At 36.8% G+C, this 17,969-nt stretch overlaps 4 protein-coding genes across 4 annotated transcripts; all 4 read right to left on the bottom strand.

The window, feature by feature from the left end:
* Nucleotides 1-6,328: 6,328 nt before the first annotated feature.
* LOC133987722 (P2Y purinoceptor 1-like) lies at nucleotides 6,329-7,318 on the bottom strand. Its single transcript, XM_062427166.1, has one exon. It carries the CDS (start codon nucleotides 7,316-7,318, stop codon nucleotides 6,329-6,331), a length of 990 nt encoding a protein of 329 aa, XP_062283150.1.
* A 2,160-nt stretch (nucleotides 7,319-9,478) lies between these two features.
* LOC133987721 (P2Y purinoceptor 1-like) lies at nucleotides 9,479-10,468 on the bottom strand. The gene has a single exon (XM_062427165.1). The coding sequence runs from the start codon at nucleotides 10,466-10,468 to the stop codon at nucleotides 9,479-9,481; it is 990 nt and encodes a 329-aa protein (XP_062283149.1).
* A 2,159-nt stretch (nucleotides 10,469-12,627) lies between these two features.
* On the bottom strand, nucleotides 12,628-13,614 carry LOC133987720 (P2Y purinoceptor 1-like). Its single transcript, XM_062427163.1, has one exon. It carries the CDS (start codon nucleotides 13,612-13,614, stop codon nucleotides 12,628-12,630), a length of 987 nt encoding a protein of 328 aa, XP_062283147.1.
* A 1,599-nt stretch (nucleotides 13,615-15,213) lies between these two features.
* On the bottom strand, nucleotides 15,214-16,221 carry LOC133987719 (P2Y purinoceptor 1-like). The gene has a single exon (XM_062427162.1). It carries the CDS (start codon nucleotides 16,219-16,221, stop codon nucleotides 15,214-15,216), a length of 1,008 nt encoding a protein of 335 aa, XP_062283146.1.
* Nucleotides 16,222-17,969: the final 1,748 nt, after the last annotated feature.

The following is a 17,969-nucleotide window of genomic DNA, read 5'->3' as shown; positions in this document are numbered from 1 at the left end:
ACAATCGACACACAGGATTATGTAGCCAGTGGCAAGAGAACTGATGCTCTTTTTAAAGAAACTAAATCCCTCTGCCAAAGTATTCTCAACCCACCCCCTCTACCCCCACCCTTCCGAGCCCTCTCTTTTCACGACACATGGACATATGATAGCAGCAGACTGGGCTTGTCCTTTAATGTTTGCCAGGGCCAGAGTTCACAACGTACGCACATGGTGAAGGAGAAGCAATGCTCAGAGGGCAGGTCATAACAAGTGCAAAGGTCGCCAAGACAGTGATTGTTATTGCACACGGAGACACGGCCACATTTGTGCTTACACACCGCTTTCACTCAACGTGCCTGTCTGGGAAAATGAACAGCAGTGACGACACTGTTGTCAGCTGTGCAGTGTACAATCAGCCTCACTGAAACATGTCATACACTCGGGGGACAAACTGGGAGGGTGTGATATTTGAGAGTTTGAAAGTCCTGACATAACGCACTACTGTATTTAATTTTTCTAGTATGGAACAATCATTTTTTTAATATACTATAGTGACCATAGGCTTAAATATATACAAAGAGATACTAATGATTAAACGAAAATGACTCTTAAATGCCTGCTACATCATATATTAGACAAACCAGTTATGATAGTAAGAGTCCTGTGCAGCTGTGCATGCAGCTGTGTGTCTATAGCGGCAACAGATGCCTCCTAGAGATATTATCGATGTGCCTGCTCAACATAATACTTGAACTCATGACATGAACACCTGAAATTTGATTTTAGACCTGGACCTGAGACTCTTTTAACACTCCTGCTTTTCTTTTTCTTTGCACATGTAAAAGAGAGAAACAAACTCTTGAAAGAGTACTCCACCATTTTCGCATTGCACCTTGTCAGACTCACGATGTACAATTTTAAAAAGGTACTAGAAGTTATATATAACTAATATAACTAATAAGAGATGAAGAGTGTACTACACTTCTTTATAAGTCCACACTCCACTCCAACAATATATTTCATTTTCAAACTTGTAGTTTATGCTCCAACTGACATTACCTCAAATGCTGTTACTTAAGACAATTTATCAGTCTTTATACAACTTTTTCCACATATTCAACTGTACTTCCAATCATTGTAAACAGATTTTGATATGTAAATTCAGTGGAGTTCCCCTTTAATCAAAGACCCTGCATAAATAAAGGTGAATACATTTTGTTTAAAAAAAAAAGCTGAGTTAAAAATGTATCATGCACACCTCCTTAAAATCAGTTTAACAATAACTAGTTACACATTTGTATAGCGTGGTTCAGAGCAGAGACACATACATGCATATCTGGGTTTAAATGATTCAGATCCTATCTGATAATCTCTGTTTTGGGTTCGTCTGCACCTTTACATCTTGGGACTCTTTTGTGCTGATCTGAAAAAATGAGGTTTGAAGATAAACTTTGTCATCATGCAAGCAGGGGAGAAAAAAACAGACCAAATGTTAACGTTGCCAAATGTTAACCAATGGCTGAAAGGAAGTGAGCTTGCCTACATGCACTCTGACTTAAAGGTCATCCACAAGGCATGGGGTCATTACATCAATTGCTTAGAAACTAAGTTATCAAATAAACTCTGTACTCTTTTATTAAGGAAAATAGTTTCTGACAACATTATGACACTTTTTTTATTTTATAGTTTTATAAGTCAAGTTGTCCCTTGTCACTGTTTCTGTTTGTGAGGGATATCTTTTACTTTTTTTTATTTTTTTTTTATTTTTACTAAATAAGTATATAGAAATATATTAAATACTTAATTTGGTGTGCAGTAGTAGAATGATTGCACATTAATAGTTTACTGAAATTCTGTATTGTTGAAGTTAGTAAAATTAAATCCAGATGACTTTTTGGGCCGACAAGCAAAGTACCTGTTACAGGAAGAAATCAGGGCAGAGGGTTCACAGGGCGGCTGCTGCATGGTTACATTTATTTGAATAAAAACGCAGCAGAATGTACCTTTTTAGCCAGGAACATGCAGAGTTATACATTACCTTATATTAGATTAGAATAGATTACATTAGATTAGATTAGATTCCACTTTACTTTAGTGCAAGTACTGAGACAATGAAATACATTTTAGCATCTAACCAAAAGTGCAAAAGAAGCAGTAAACTGCAGTGCACACTCGCATTTTAACCAGAGGCTCAGCAGAACTGTTGTATGATAAAGTCAGACGCCGTTGGTTTGAGAGAGTCACAGACTCTATAGCTGCAAAGACCTGAGGTTAGGATCTAGTTTCCTTTCAATCTCTGAATCTGTGGTTTTGCGACATCCTGTGTACCTTTTTGTAATGATGTGTGGTTGTGTCCTACATTACAGAATGTGGTGATTCTTTGCCTCACAAACAAAATGTACAGGCCAGACATGGCAGTGTTTTGTAATCTTACATTTGTTTGCTTCAATTTTAGTCTAATCATTTTAGAATTTTACATTTAATGACTTTGATGTGGTTAATTGGTACCAGGAAAAAAAACTGATTGAGACATCAGAGACACGGCGGGCTGTGTGGCTAAAGGCTGAACAAAAACACAACTCACATAGATATCTATATCTATATACATGTATGTATGTATGTGTGTATGTATGTATGTATGTATGTATGTATGTATGTATGTATGTATGTATGTATGTATGTATGTATGTATGTATGTATGTATGTATGTATGTATGTATGTATGTATGTATGTATGTATGTATGTATGTATGTATGTATGTATGTATGTATGTATGTATGTATGTATGTATGTATGTATGTATGTATGTATGTATGTATGTATGTATGTATGTATGTATGTATGTATGTATATGGGTCAATGACGTATAAGGATTTTCAACAACTCAATTGTAGAATAATAAAAACAAGCATATCTAATGCAGTAGTTCAAACATTCAGAATGTTGTGTACCTGAAAATTCATATTATAAATTTGAAATTAAGTGATTTTAGTGGGTTTTTCAAGATTAATTGGCACTGGCCTTAAAAAAAGTCATGTGGTGCGACCATGATTCATCTTGAAATAAATTAATTTACTTAACACGCTTCACATCTTTTTTGTTTTCAGTAATATAAAGTGTTTGGAAACAAAGTATTTGAATTTTTTAAAAAATTTTGTAAATGATCTTTTATTTATATAAGATATTTTAAGATGAATCATGGTCGCACCACATGATTTTTTTTTAAGGCCATTGCCAATTAATCTTGAAAAACCCACTAAAATCACTTTTAAATTGTAATGTATATACACGGTCGCCCATGAAGTTGGAATAAAATATTTTTGACCTCTTTCCATGAAATGATCGTGAAAATGTGATTTATTCCTGAAAAAAAAATACGACTTATCTGGTGAGCTATGTAGACTGTATTAGACCATTCATAGCATATCTGCCGTTTTAATAAAACTCTTGACCAGAGGTTGAGGTTCTTGAATACATGATAGGGGATGTAACAAACAGAGAAGAGAAGTATCAAAATGAGCAAAAACTTCATACTTCTCTGTTTCTGTACCTTGTCAACTCTCTTTCTAGTCCATAAAACTATAACTATGTGTCCATAGCAACCCAATGTGATGAGGAAGGGGAGGCAAAATCCAGCGAGTGTCCATCCGAGGCTGTATTTCTGGTAATCCTCGACGTATGTCTGATGGGTGGTATCGTAGCATTTCTCAGACTTGTTTCCAAATGTCTTGATGTAAAACATGTCAGGGAGACATTGAACGCTCACCAATAGCCAAACCATGATTGAGATAGCCACAGAGTGGGTGACAGTTAATTTTCCCATCACTCTCACTGGATGGACAATGGCCAGGTACCTGTACACACTTATACAAGTAAGGAACCCAATTCTGCCATATAAATTCAGGTTGAAGCAGAATCTTGTTATCTTGCAGAATGTGTCTCCAAAGATCCATCTACTCCCTGTAAAATAGTACACCATCAGAAAAGGGAGTGTGAGCAGATATAAAATATCTGCAAGGCCAAGGTTCAGAACAAAAACATTGATGATCTTTAGTTTCCTCCATTTCTGCAGCAAAGACTTCAATCCCCATCCATTAGCCACCAGACCAAAGATGAATACTGAGATGTAAACAGGTGGCAGGAATCTGCTCGTGAAGTCAAAGCTGATTACACAGGATGTCTTATTCATTCTGTCTTCTGCAAATCAGTCATTACAGATCCTTCCCTCCGTGAGTACACTGGTGTTTTCCAAAAACTCTGATGAAAACTAAGAGTAGTAAGACAAAATAAATTGTGACTTTTTGGTTTCAGAGCAGACTTCCTGCACAGCCTCTACTTGAGACCACACAGATGAGATGAGATGAGAGATGAAGTGCAAACCACAAAGCTTACCCTCTCACAAAGACAAGAACTGCCAAGTATTCTCGCATGAATGTTGATCATGCCCATTATAGAATAAGACTAGTGATATAATGTATTTGTTTCACTCTTATCAAATCCAATGAAAAGACAAACCAATGAATTGATCCTTCTAACAAGTATTGTCAATTTAAAACCTGTTATGTCTTATTCTGCACTATAGAAATGTATTCTTGTCCAAAAACTGTAAGAATCACACCAATAAGCCTCATGTTGGTCTCATTATGTTGATGATTCAGTATTATAAACATGGAGATTTTACTTTACATTGAGTCATTTCAACAGAAAGCATCCTATAGCATTGCATACTAACCATACTACCAAATGTGTATGAATGTGTATTCACTCGCAGCTGACAATAATTCCTTAAAAATGCACAATTGACTCCTGTTTAAGTAATGTTAGCTAAAAAGCTTTAGTGCCATACTATATTATTTTGTTGTTTTGTAAATTACATTGTACATTTATGGCCCAATTTTACAGATTTACAGAACAAATGGGCCTGAGGTGAGCTGTGGACATAAATGGTGTTGGCATGAGTTCAGAGGAATTGTGATAAATATCAGATTATAATAGTCATGATTTTCAGTTGATATGAGCTTGTCAAAGTCTGTGAAGTTCAAACAATGTCAGCACTAGCAGTGTATTAATAGGACGACTTCATTTCTCACATTTCCTGTTTTAAATAAGTAGAGAGCGTGCATCAAACCGATGAGGAATGGGATACAAAATCCAGTGAGTGTCCATCCGAGGCTGTATTTCAGGTAATCCTCAACAAATCTCTTACTGGTGGTATCGTAGCATTTCCCAGACTCGTTTCCAAATGTCTTGTTGTAGAACATTTCAGGAAGACTTTGAACACTCACCAGCAGCCAAACCATGATTGAGATAGCAACAGACCTTGTGACAGTTAATCTTCCCATTGCTCTCATTGGGTGGACAATGGCCAGATAAAGAGTGAGTGAAAGAAGATGTGCAAACCAAAGCTAACCCTCTCACAAAGACAGGAACTGACACTTACTTTCACATGAATGCTGATCATGCCCATTATAGAACACGGCTGGTGATATAATGCATTTGTTTTACTATCAGCAAATCCAATGAAAGACTAAATAAATAATGATTTGATCGTTTTAACATGTATTGTCAATTTAAAACCTGTTATGTCTTATTCTGCACTATAGAAATGTATTCTTGTCCAAAAACTGCAAGAATCACACCAATAAGCCTCATATTGCTCTCATTTTGTTGATGATTCAGTATCATAAACATGGACATTGTACTTTACTTTGAGTCATTTCAACAGAAAGCATCCTATAGAATCTAATACTAACTATAGCACCAAATGTGTATGAATGTGTGTTTTGGTAAATTACATTACAAGTTACATGAAGTTCAAACGATGTCAGTACTATTAGCAGTGTATTAATAGGACGATTTCATTTCTCACATTTCCTGTTTTACACAAGTAGAGAACGTGCATCAAACCTTGTTTCTACACCTCAGGACACATTACATGACCATAATCAGTCAACAAGCTTGTTCTGAAATTATATACTGACACATAAGAGGGTTGTGGTTGTTATTTCCTGTTTATTTGGAAGATCATTCAGCATGTCAGAAAAACAGCACAACAAACACAAAAGCAAAAAATCATTACTTGATACAGCAGAAGTAAACTATACAATAAGAGATTGATTGACAATTTAATTCATTTATAGTAATCTAATAGTTTGGATAGACAGCTACATGACAAACTTGTAAGAATAGTTACTTGATGTATTTGTTTAATAAAGGAATTAATACTAACATCTTAACTGGCATTGTTGCCTACCTCACCGTGGGTCGGAGAGAAACATCATTCCAATCCGCTATATGTCCTGTACATCTAGTTAGAATTGACAATAATGTGACTTTGACTTGATTTTAATCTCTATCTGCAGTTTGTGCTATGGGCACACAGCCTGAGTTTGACAGAAAGAAACAGCTGGACATCTGACGAGCTCGCTGGAGCTGCTCTCTGAGCTGAGCAGGAATATCTTCAATTCCATGAAGATAAACCAGAGGGTTGAGAGCACTGTTCAGACACACAAGTCCACGACTTATCTGATGAGCTATGTAGACTTCATTAAACCATTCATAGCATATCCGCTGTTTGGACAGAACTCTTGACCAGAGGTTGAGGTTCCTCAGTACATGATAGGGGATGTAACAAACAGAGAACAGAAGAATTAAAATGAGCAATAATCTCAAGCATCTCTGTTTCAGTACCTTGTCAGTGGTATCTTTGCGGCAGAGAATGACAATCACATGTCCATAGCAACCCAGTATGATGAGTAAGGGGATGCAAAATCCAGTGAGTGTCCATCCGAGGCTGTAGTTCAGGTAATCCTCAGCATATCTCTTATTGGTGGTTTCATAGCATTTCCCAGACTCGTTTCCAAATCTCCAAGTCTTGATGTAGAACATGTCAGGGAGACATTGAACGCTCACCAACAGCCAAACCATGATTGAGATAGCCACAGACCGTGTGACAGTTAATTTTCCCATCACTCTCACTGGATGGACAATGGCCAGGTACCTGTACACACTTATACAAGTAAGGAACCCAATGCTGCCATATAAATTCAGGTTGAAGCAGAATCGTGTTATCTTGCAGAATGTGTCTCCAAAGATCCATTTACTCCCTGTAAAATAGTACACCATCAGAAAAGGGAGTGTGAGCAGATATAAAATATCTGCAAGACTAAGATTGAGAACAAAAACATTGATGATCTTTAGTTTCCTCCATTTCTGCAGCAAAGACTTCAATCCCCATCCATTAGCCACCAGACCAAAGATGAATACTGAGATGTAAACAGGTGGCAGGAATCTGCTCTTGAAGTCAAAGCTGATATCACAGGATGTCTTATTCATTCTGTCTTCTGCAAATCAGTCATTACAGATCCTTCCCTCCGTGAGTACACTGGTGTTTTCCAAAAACTCTGATGAAAACTAAGAGTAGTAAGACAAAATAAATTATGACTTTTTGGTTTCAGAGCAGACTTCCTGTACAGCCTCTACTTGAGACCACACAGATGAGATGAGAGATGAAGTGCAAACCACAAAGCTTACCCTCTCACAAAGACAAGAACTGCCAAGTATTCTCGCATGAATGTTGATCATGCCCATTATAGAATAAGACTAGTGATATAATGTATTTGTTTCACTCTTATTAAAATCCAATGAAAAGACAAACCAATGAATTGATCCTTCTAACAAGTATTGTCAATTTAAAACCTGTTATGTCTTATTCTGCACTATAGAAATGTATTCTTGTCCAAAAACTGTAAGAATCACACCAATAAGCCTCATGTTGGTCTCATTATGTTGATGATTCAGTATTATAAACATGGAGATTTTACTTTACTTTGAGTCATTCCAACAGAAAGCATCCTATAGCATTGCATACTAACCATAGTACCAACTGTGTATGAATGTGTATTCACTCGCAGCTGACAATAGTTCCTTAAAAATGCACAATTGACTCCTGTTTAAGTAATGTTAGCTAAAAAGCTATAGTGCCATACTATATAAGGGAATTATTTTGTTGTTTTTTAAATTACATTGTACATTTATGGCCCAATTTTACAGATTTACAGAACAAATGGGCCTGAGGTGAGCTGTGGCCATAAATGGTGTTGGCATGAGTTCAGAGGAATTGTGATAAATATCAGATTATAATAGTCATGATTTTCAGTTGATATGAGCTTGTCAAAGTCTGTGAAGTTCAAACAATGTCAGCCCTAGCAGTGTATTAATAGGACGACTTCATTTCTCACATTTCCTGTTTTAAATAAGTAGAGAGCGTGCATCAAACCGATGAGGAATGGGATACAAAATCCAGTGAGTGTCCATCCGAGGCTGTATTTCAGGTAATCCTCATCAAATCTCTTTTTGGTGGTATCGTAGCATTTCCCAGTGGTGTTTCCAAATGTCTTGTTGTAGAACATGTCAGGAAGACTTTGAACACTCACCAGCAGCCAAACCATGATTGAGATAGCAACAGACCTTGTGACAGTTAATCTTCCCATTGCTCTCATTGGGTGGACAATGGCCAGATAAAGAGTGAGTGAAAGAAGATGTGCAAACCAAAGCTAACCCTCTCACAAAGACAGGAACTGACACTTACTTTCACATGAATGCTGATCATGCCCATTATAGAACAAGGCTGGTGATATAATGTATTTGTTTTACTATCAGCAAATCCAATGAAAGACTAAATAAATAATGATTTGATCGTTTTAACATGTATTGTCAATTTAAAACCTGTTATGTCTTATTCTGCACTATAGAAATGTATTCTTGTCCAAAAACTGTAAGAATCACACCAATAAGCCTCATGTTGCTCTCATTATGTTGATGATTCAGTATCATAAACATGGACATTGTACTTAACTTTGAGTCATTTCAACAGAAAGCATCCTATAGAATCTAATACTAACTATAGCACCAAATGTGTATGAATGTGTGTTTTGGTAAATTACATTACAAGTTACATGAAGTTCAAACAATGTCAGTACTATTAGCAGTGTATTAATAGGACGATTTCATTTCTCACATTTCCTGTTTTACACAAGTAGAGAGCGTGCATCAAACCTTGTTTCTACACCTCAGGACACTTTACATGACCATAATCAGTCAACAAGCTTGTTCTGAAATTATATACTGACACATAAGAGGGCTGTGACTGTTATTTCCTGTTTATTTGGAAGATCATTCAGCATGTCAGAAAAACAGCACAACAAACACAAAAGCAAAAAATCATTACTTGATACAGCAGAAGTAAACTATACAATAAGAGATTGATTGACAATTTAATTCATTTATAGTAATCTAATAGTTTGGATAGACAGCTACATGACAAACTTGTAAGAATAGTTACTTGATGTATTTGTTTAATAAAGGAATTAATACTAACATCTTAACTGGCATTGTTGCCTACCTCACCGTGGGTCAGAGAGAAACATCATTCCAATCCGCTATATGTCCTGTACATCTAGTTAGAATTGAGAATAATGTGACTTTGACTTGATGTTAATCTCTATCTGCAGTTTGTGCTACGGGCACACAGCCTGAGTTTGACAGAAAGAAACAGCTGGACATCTGACGAGCTCGCTGGAGCTGCTCTCTGAGCTGAGCAGAAATATCTTCATTTCCATGAAGATAAACCAGAGGGTTGAGAGCACTGTTCAGACACACAAGTACACGACTTATCTGATGAGATATGTAGACTACATTAAACCATTCATAGCATATCCGCTGTTTGGACAGAACTCTTGACCAGAGGTTGAGGTTCCTCAGTACATGATAGGGGATGTAACAAACAGAGAAGAGAAGAATTAAAATGAGCAATAATCTCAAGCATCTCTGTTTCAGTACCTTGTCAGTGGTATCTTTGCGGCAGAGAATGACAATCACATGTCCATAGCAACCCAGTGTGATGAGTAAGGGGATGCAAAATCCAGTGAGTGTCCATCCGACGCTGTAGTTCAGGTAATCCTCAGCATATCTCTTATTGGTGGTTTCATAGCATTTCCCAGACTCGTTTCCAAATCTCCAAGTCTTGATGTAGAACATGTCAGGGAGACTTTGAACGCTCACCAACAGCCAAACCATGATTGAGATAGCCACAGACCGTGTGACAGTTAATTTTCCCATCACTCTCACTGGATGGACAATGGCCAGGTACCTGTACACACTTATACAAGTAAGGAACCCAATGCTGCCATATAAATTCAGGTTGAAGCAGAATCTTGTTATCTTGCAGAATGCGTCTCCAAAGATCCATCTACTCCCCATACAATAGTACACCATCAGAAATGGGAGTGTGAGCAGATATAAAATATCTGCAATGCCAAGATTGAGAACAAAAACATTGATGATCTTTAGTTTCCTCCATTTCTGCAGCAAAGACTTCAATCCCCATCCATTAGCCACCAGACCAAAGATGAATACTGAGATGTAAACAGGTGGCAGGAATCTGCTCGTGAAGTCAAAGCTGATATCACAGGATGTCTTATTCATTCTGTCTTCTGCAAATCAGTCATTATAGATCCTTCCCTCCGTGAGTACACTGGTGTTTTCCAAAAACTCTGATGAAAACTAAGAGTAGTAAGACAAAATAAATTGTGACTTTTTGGTTTCAGAGCAGACTTCCTGCACAGCCTCTACTTGAGACCACACAGATGAGATGAGAGATGAAGTGCAAACCACAAAGCTTACCCTCTCACAAAGACAAGAACTGCCAAGTATTCTCGCATGAATGTTGATCATGCCCATTATAGAATAAGACTAGTGATATAATGTATTTGTTTCACTCTTATCAAATCCAATGAAAAGACAAACCAATGAATTGATCCTTCTAACAAGTATTGTCAATTTAAAACCTGTTATGTCTTATTCTGCACTATAGAAATGTATTCTTGTCCAAAAACTGTAAGAATCACACCAATAAGCCTCATGTTGGTCTCATTATGTTGATGATTCAGTATTATAAACATGGAGATTTTACTTTACATTGAGTCATTTCAACAGAAAGCATCCTATAGCATTGCATACTAACTATAGCACCAACTGTGTATGAATGTGTATTCACTCGCAGCTGACAATAGTTCCTTAAAAATGCACAATTGACTCCTGTTTAAGTAATGTTAGCTAAAAAGCTTTAGTGCCATACTATATAAGGGAATTATTTTGTTGTTTTTTAAATTACATTGTACATTTATGGCCCAATTTTACAGATTTACAGAACAAATGGGCCTGAGGTGAGCTGTGGCCATAAATGGTGTTGGCATGAGTTCAGAGGAATTGTGATAAATATCAGATTATAATAGTCATGATTTTCAGTTGATATGAGCTTGTCAAAGTCTGTGAAGTTCAAACAATGTCAGCCCTAGCAGTGTATTAATAGGACGACTTCATTTCTCACATTTCCTGTTTTAAATAAGTAGAGAGCGTGCATCAAACCGATGAGGAATGGGATACAAAATCCAGTGAGTGTCCATCCGAGGCTGTATTTCAGGTAATCCTCATCAAATCTCTTACTGGTGGTATCGTAGCATTTCCCAGACTCGTTTCCAAATGTCTTGATGTAGAACATGTCAGGAAGACTTTGAACACTCACCAGCAGCCAAACCATGATTGAGATAGCAACAGACCTTGTGACAGTTAATCTTCCCATTGCTCTCATTGGGTGGACAATGGCCAGATAAAGAGTGAGTGAAAGAAGATGTGCAAACCAAAGCTAACCCTCTCACAAAGACAGGAACTGACACTTACTTTCACATGAATGCTGATCATGCCCATTATAGAACAAGGCTGGTGATATAATGTATTTGTTTTACTATCAGCAAATCCAATGAAAGACTAAATAAATAATGATTTGATCGTTTTAACATGTATTGTCAATTTAAAACCTGTTATGTCTTATTCTGCACTATAGAAATGTATTCTTGTCCAAAAACTGTAAGAATCACACCAATAAGCCTCATGTTGGTCTCATTATGTTGATGATTCAGTATCATAAACTTGGACATTGTACTTTACTTTGAGTCATTTCAACAGAAAGCATCCTATAGAATCTAATACTAACTATAGCACCAAATGTGTATGAATGTGTGTTTTTGTAAATTACATTACAAGTTACATGAAGTTCAAACAATGTCAGTACTATTAGCAGTGTATTAATAGGACGATTTCATTTCTCACATTTCCTGTTTTACACAAGTAGAGAACGTGCATCAAACCTTGTTTCTACACCTCAGGACACATTACATGACCATATGCAGTCAACAAGCTTGTTCTGAAATTATATACTGACACATAAGAGGGTTGTGGTTGTTATGTCCTGTTTATTTGGAAGATCATTCAGCATGTCAGAAAAACAGCACAACAAACACAAAAGCAAAAAATCATTACTTGATACAGCAGAAGTAAACTATACAATAAGAGATTGATTGACAATTTAATTCATTTATAGTAATCTAATAGTTTGGATAGACAGCTACATGACAAACTTGTAAGAATAGTTACTTGATGTATTTGTTTAATAAAGGAATTAATACTAACATCTTAACTGGCATTGTTGTCTACCTCACCGTGGGTCAGAGAGAAACATCATTCCAATCCGCTATATGTCCTGTACATCTAGTTAGAATTAACAATAATGTGACTTTGACTTGATTTTAATCTCTATCTGCAGTTTGTGCTACGGGCACACAGCCTGAGTTTGACAGAAAGAAACAGCTGGACATCTGACGAGCTCGCTGGAGCTGCTGTCTGAGCTGAGCAGAAATATCTTCAATTCCATGAAGATAAACCAGAGGGTTGAGAGCACTGTTCAGACACACAAGTCCACGACTTATCTGATGAGATATGTAGACTACATTAAACCATTCATAGCATATCCGCTGTTTGGACAGAACTCTTGACCAGAGGTTGAGGTTCCTCAGTACATGATAGGGGATGTAACAAACAGAAAACAGAAGAATTAAAATGAGCAATAATCTCAAGCATCTCTGTTTCAGTACCTTGTCAGTGGTATCTTTGCGGCAGAGAATGACGATCACATGTCCATAGCAACCCAGTGTGATGAGTAAGGGGATGCAAAATCCAGTGAGTGTCCATCCGAGGCTGTAGTTCAGGTAATCCTCAACATATCTCTTACTGGTGGTATCATAGCATTTCCCAGACTCGTTTCCAAATGTCTTGATGTAGAACATGTCAGGAAGACTTTGAATGCTCACCAACAGCCAAACCATGATTGAGATAGCCACAGAATGCGTGACAGTTAATCTTCCCATTGCTCTCATTGGGTGGACAATGGCCAGGTACCTGTACACACTTATACAAGTAAGGAACCCAATGCTGCCATATAAATTCAGGTTGAAGCAGAATCTTGTTATCTTGCAGAATGTGTCTCCAAAGATCCATTTACTCCCCATAACATAGTACACCATCAGAAAAGGGAGTGTGAGCAGGTACAAAATATCTGCAAGACTAAGATTGAGAACAAAAACACTGACGTTCCCCAGTTTCTTCCAGTTGAGCTTCAAAGACTTCAATCCCCATCCATTAGCCGCCAGACCAACGATGAATACTAAGATGAAAACAAGAGGCAGGAATCTGTGTTCAAAGCCAAAATCAACGTGAGGACAAGATGTGTTATTCATTTTGTCTACTGAAAAAAAGTTAGTTCAAACCCTTTTCTTATAAGAAGGGACAGAGAATGTGACCTATTATGTTCAGAGAGGGTTTCCTGTTTGAAACCATGCTCTCTCAAATGCAGATTTGTGATCATAGATAAATCCATGGGCAAAATTTCATGTGCATGCATGCTTTGTCCATTTGCTTGCCTGATCACAGTCACTGCACATCATCATATAATTTGAAAAGCATGATAGAAAAATTCTCTATGATGTACCACATTGGATGTGTTCTCTTGGTTCTTAAAGTCTGTGGTGATTTTTTAAAGTAGACTTATAAAACATCTGCTACATGGATTGTAGCAACATTTGGTACTGACATTCATGATCCCCATAAAGATGACTCTCAATGACTTTGGTGACTCTCTTACTTTTCACCGAGCACCATCATCAGGTCAAGATTTCAGTACTATCGTTTATATCCAAATACCAGCAAAAATAATAACATTTCCATCTGTGTTATCTGCTATACTTTAGGTTTTTTACTAAATAACAAATGTTAGTATGTTAAGCATGCTGACTTCAGCATTTATCTTTAAACACAGCTGTACCTACAGAATCAAAGCGCTTGTAGCATTGCTGTGAGTCTTAGTCTTGTTTATTGGTGAATATGGAATTACAGGATTTAATGGCTTTTTTTTAACCAATTATGATTAATTACTTCATACTGTTGTGATGTCTGTGCTAATGTGGTTTATATTATTTTACTTTATTATAAACATGGCAAATTAAGACAAGGCAAGTGATATTTACTTGAATTAGGTCAAACACCCCTGCATAGTCAGCAAAATCCAATTTATATGCACAATAAGTCAGAAGAAGATTTTAAATCAGAATATACAATTATTTCACTTACTTAGAAATTAAGTTTTTGCAGTGCAGTTTTAGCATTTAAAGTACAGATGTATGATGTTGTTCATATCATGTAAGATGGTGTTTATCTGCAAAGAGTTTGGATGATTCAGGGCCAGTTTTTCACCCACACAAAAAGGTACGAGTCTCCCTCTGGTGGTAGAGTTCCTACTTGAGAGAAAATACAACAAGCCTGTCTGATCGAACATAATAACATACTGAGACTTCTAGATTTAGAGAATTTATTATTTAAGTGATTTTAAAAGTTTTTTCTCTGCATACACAAACACGTTTTTCCACATATACAAGTCTGAATTATACATACATGACAACAACAGCATATATGAACTTAAACAGTATTTTAATTTGATTAAGTCATGTTGTTTCATATATTGTTAACGGTGTTACGCTACACATTATTTCACTATAATTACACAAATTGAAATATTAGCATGAATGAAATCTAACTTGCAATCTCATGCAAACTCAGATGTTTGGCGTTTACATAAGCTGCATACTGCAAACACAAATCTAAGCAAGATACAAGGCAGGTTTATTCATAAAGCACATTTTTAGCAACAACGCAATTCAAACTGCACTGCTACTGCTGTGACAATACATGGAAGAGGGACAAATATGAAATGAGAAATATAATTGTTTTTGACAAAAAATTAAAACTGCATACTCATGTTTAACATGTCACTGGAAAAATAACTATTTTTCATGTATTAAACTCTGATTGAAATTGGTCATTTGTGTCAACGACACATTACCAGAGTTTGTTGAAGTCGGATGACTGAACATGGGACAAGCTCGCTGGAGCTGCCGTCTGAGCTGAGCAAGAATATCTTCATTTCCATGGAGGTAAACCAGAGGGTTAAGAACACTGTTCAGACACACAAGTGAACGACTTATCTGATGAGCTATGTAGACTGTATTAGACCATTTATAGAATATCTGCCGTTTTAATAAAACTCTTGACCAGAGGTTGAGGTTCTTGAGTACATGATAGGGGATGTAACAAACAGAGAAGAGAAGAATCAAGATGAGCAACAACTTCAAACCTCTCTGTTTCTGTACCTTGTCAATTCTCTTTCTGGTCCATAAAACTATAGCTATGTGTCCATAGCAACCCAGTGTGATGAGGAATGGGATGCAAAATCCAGCGAGTGTCCATCCGAGGCTGTATTTCAGGTAATCCTCAACGTATGTCTGATGGGTGGTATCGTAGCAACTTTCAGTGGTGTTACCAAATGTCTTGATGTAGAACATGTCTGGAAGACTTTGAATGCTCACCAACAGCCAAACCATGATTGAGATAGCCACAGAGTGGGTGACAGTTAATTTTCTCATCACTCTCACTGGATGGACAATGGCCAGGTACCTGTACACACTTATACAAGTAAGGAACCCAATGCTGCCATATACATTCAGGTTGAAGCAGAATCTTGTTATCTTGCAGAATGTGACTCCAAAGATCCAGTTACTCTTCATGAAATAGTACACCATCAGAAATGGGAGTGTGAGCAGATACAAAATATCTGCAAGACCAAGATTGAGAACAAAAACATTGATGATCTTTAGTTTCCTCCATTTCTGCAGCAAAGACTTCAATCCCCATCCATTAGCCACCAGACCAACGATGAATACTGAGATGAAAACAGGAGGCAGGAATCTGTGTTCAAAGTCAAAATTGACACGAGGACCAGATGTGTTATTCATTTTGTCTCATGCAATTAAGTTATAACAGATCCTTCCCTTCACAAATCTTTTTTGCGAGTGGTAGTTTCTAGAAATGTGCTGAGAATTAAGAATAGCATGATAAAAAAAATTGTGACCTTTTTTTTAAAAAATGACTTCCTGTGCAGTCTCTATTTGTGATCACTTTTAAATATGCGGTCACAGAAATGAGTGAAAGATGAGGTGCAAACCAAAAGCTAACCTTCTCACAAAGACAGGAATTGACTCTTACTCTCACATGACTGATGATCATGCCCATTATAGGATAAGGCTGGAGATATTCTGTATTTGTTTTACTTTCGGCAAATCCTATGACAAGACAAAAACAATTAATTGATCCTTCTAACAATTATTGTCAATTTAAAACCTGTTAGGCTATGTCTTATTCTGCACTATAGAAATGTATTCGTGTCCAAAAACTGTAAGAATCACACCAATAAGCCTCATGTTGGTCTCATTATGTTGATGATTCAGTATTATAAACTTCAGTTTGAGTCATTCCAACAGAAAGCATCCTATAGCATCTAATAATAGCACCAAATGTGTATGAATATGTATTCATCCACAGCTGAAAATAGTTCTTTAAAAATGCACAATTGACTCCTGTTTAAGCAATGTTAACTAAAAAGCTATAGTGCCATACTATATTAGGGAATTATTTGACTGTTTTTGTAAATTACAAGTTACATGAAGTTCAAACAATGTCAGTACTATTAGCAGTGTATTAATAGGACAATTTCATTTCTCACATTTCCTGTTTTACACAAGTAGAAAGCGTGCATCAAACCTTGTTTCTACACCTCAGGACACTTTACATGACCATATGCAGTCAACAAGCTTGTTCTGAAATTATATACTGACACATAAGAGGGTTGTGGTTGTTATTTCCTGTGTATTTGGAAGATCATTCAGCATGTCAGAAAAACAGCACAACAAACACAAAAGCAAAAAACATTACTTGATACAGCAGAAGTAAACTATACAATAAGAGATTGACTGACAATTTAATTCATTTATAGTAATCTAATAGTTTGGATGGACCGCGACATGACAAACTTGTAAGAATAGCTACTTGATGTATTTGTTTAATAAAGGAATTAATACTAAAACTTAACTGGCATTGTTGTCTGCTTCACCGTGGGTCGGAGAGAAACATAATTAAATCCGCTATATGTCCTGTACATGTAGTTAGTATTTACAATAATGTGACTTTGACTTTTGAACTGACGTTGATCTCATGTTAATCTCTACCAGGCGGGGAGTTCCGGTCCTCTGAAATGATGCCAACGCGGAAGTAACTTAAAACTGCATTCTATCAAAAGGCCACCAGGGGGCGACCGTTTTGGTTTCAAAAGGACTTCCGTCTCAATACAAGTCAATGGAGAATTCACCAACTTCTCACTTAATTTTCTAACCTCAGTAAACGTTTTCAAAATGTGTTTATGATCTCAATCGCTAGTTTAAATCCTTCTTCAATGCAGTATGATTTTTATTTGTGATAAGTTGGCCTTCCTGATTTTATATTTGATGATAAAGCAGGGTATGCATTAGGGCGTGGCTACGTCGTGATTGACAGGTTGATTGGTTCACAGGTTCAGGAGGGCGCCTCTTGCTCCTCCTGATGCCCATATAAGTAGAATCCGTGTTGTTTTTTTTACCCGGCATGCACCGGAAATGTTCAAGATGGCGCTGCCCAAATCTGAAACTATTTGCTTCCAAGCAGCAGTCCA

The sequence above is a fragment of the Scomber scombrus genome, chromosome 10, assembly GCF_963691925.1.
Source record: "Scomber scombrus chromosome 10, fScoSco1.1, whole genome shotgun sequence".
Classification (NCBI taxonomy): domain Eukaryota; kingdom Metazoa; phylum Chordata; class Actinopteri; order Scombriformes; family Scombridae; genus Scomber; species Scomber scombrus.
The sequence above is the reverse complement of the archived record's forward strand: the minus strand, read 5'-3'. Positions and strand labels throughout refer to the sequence as shown.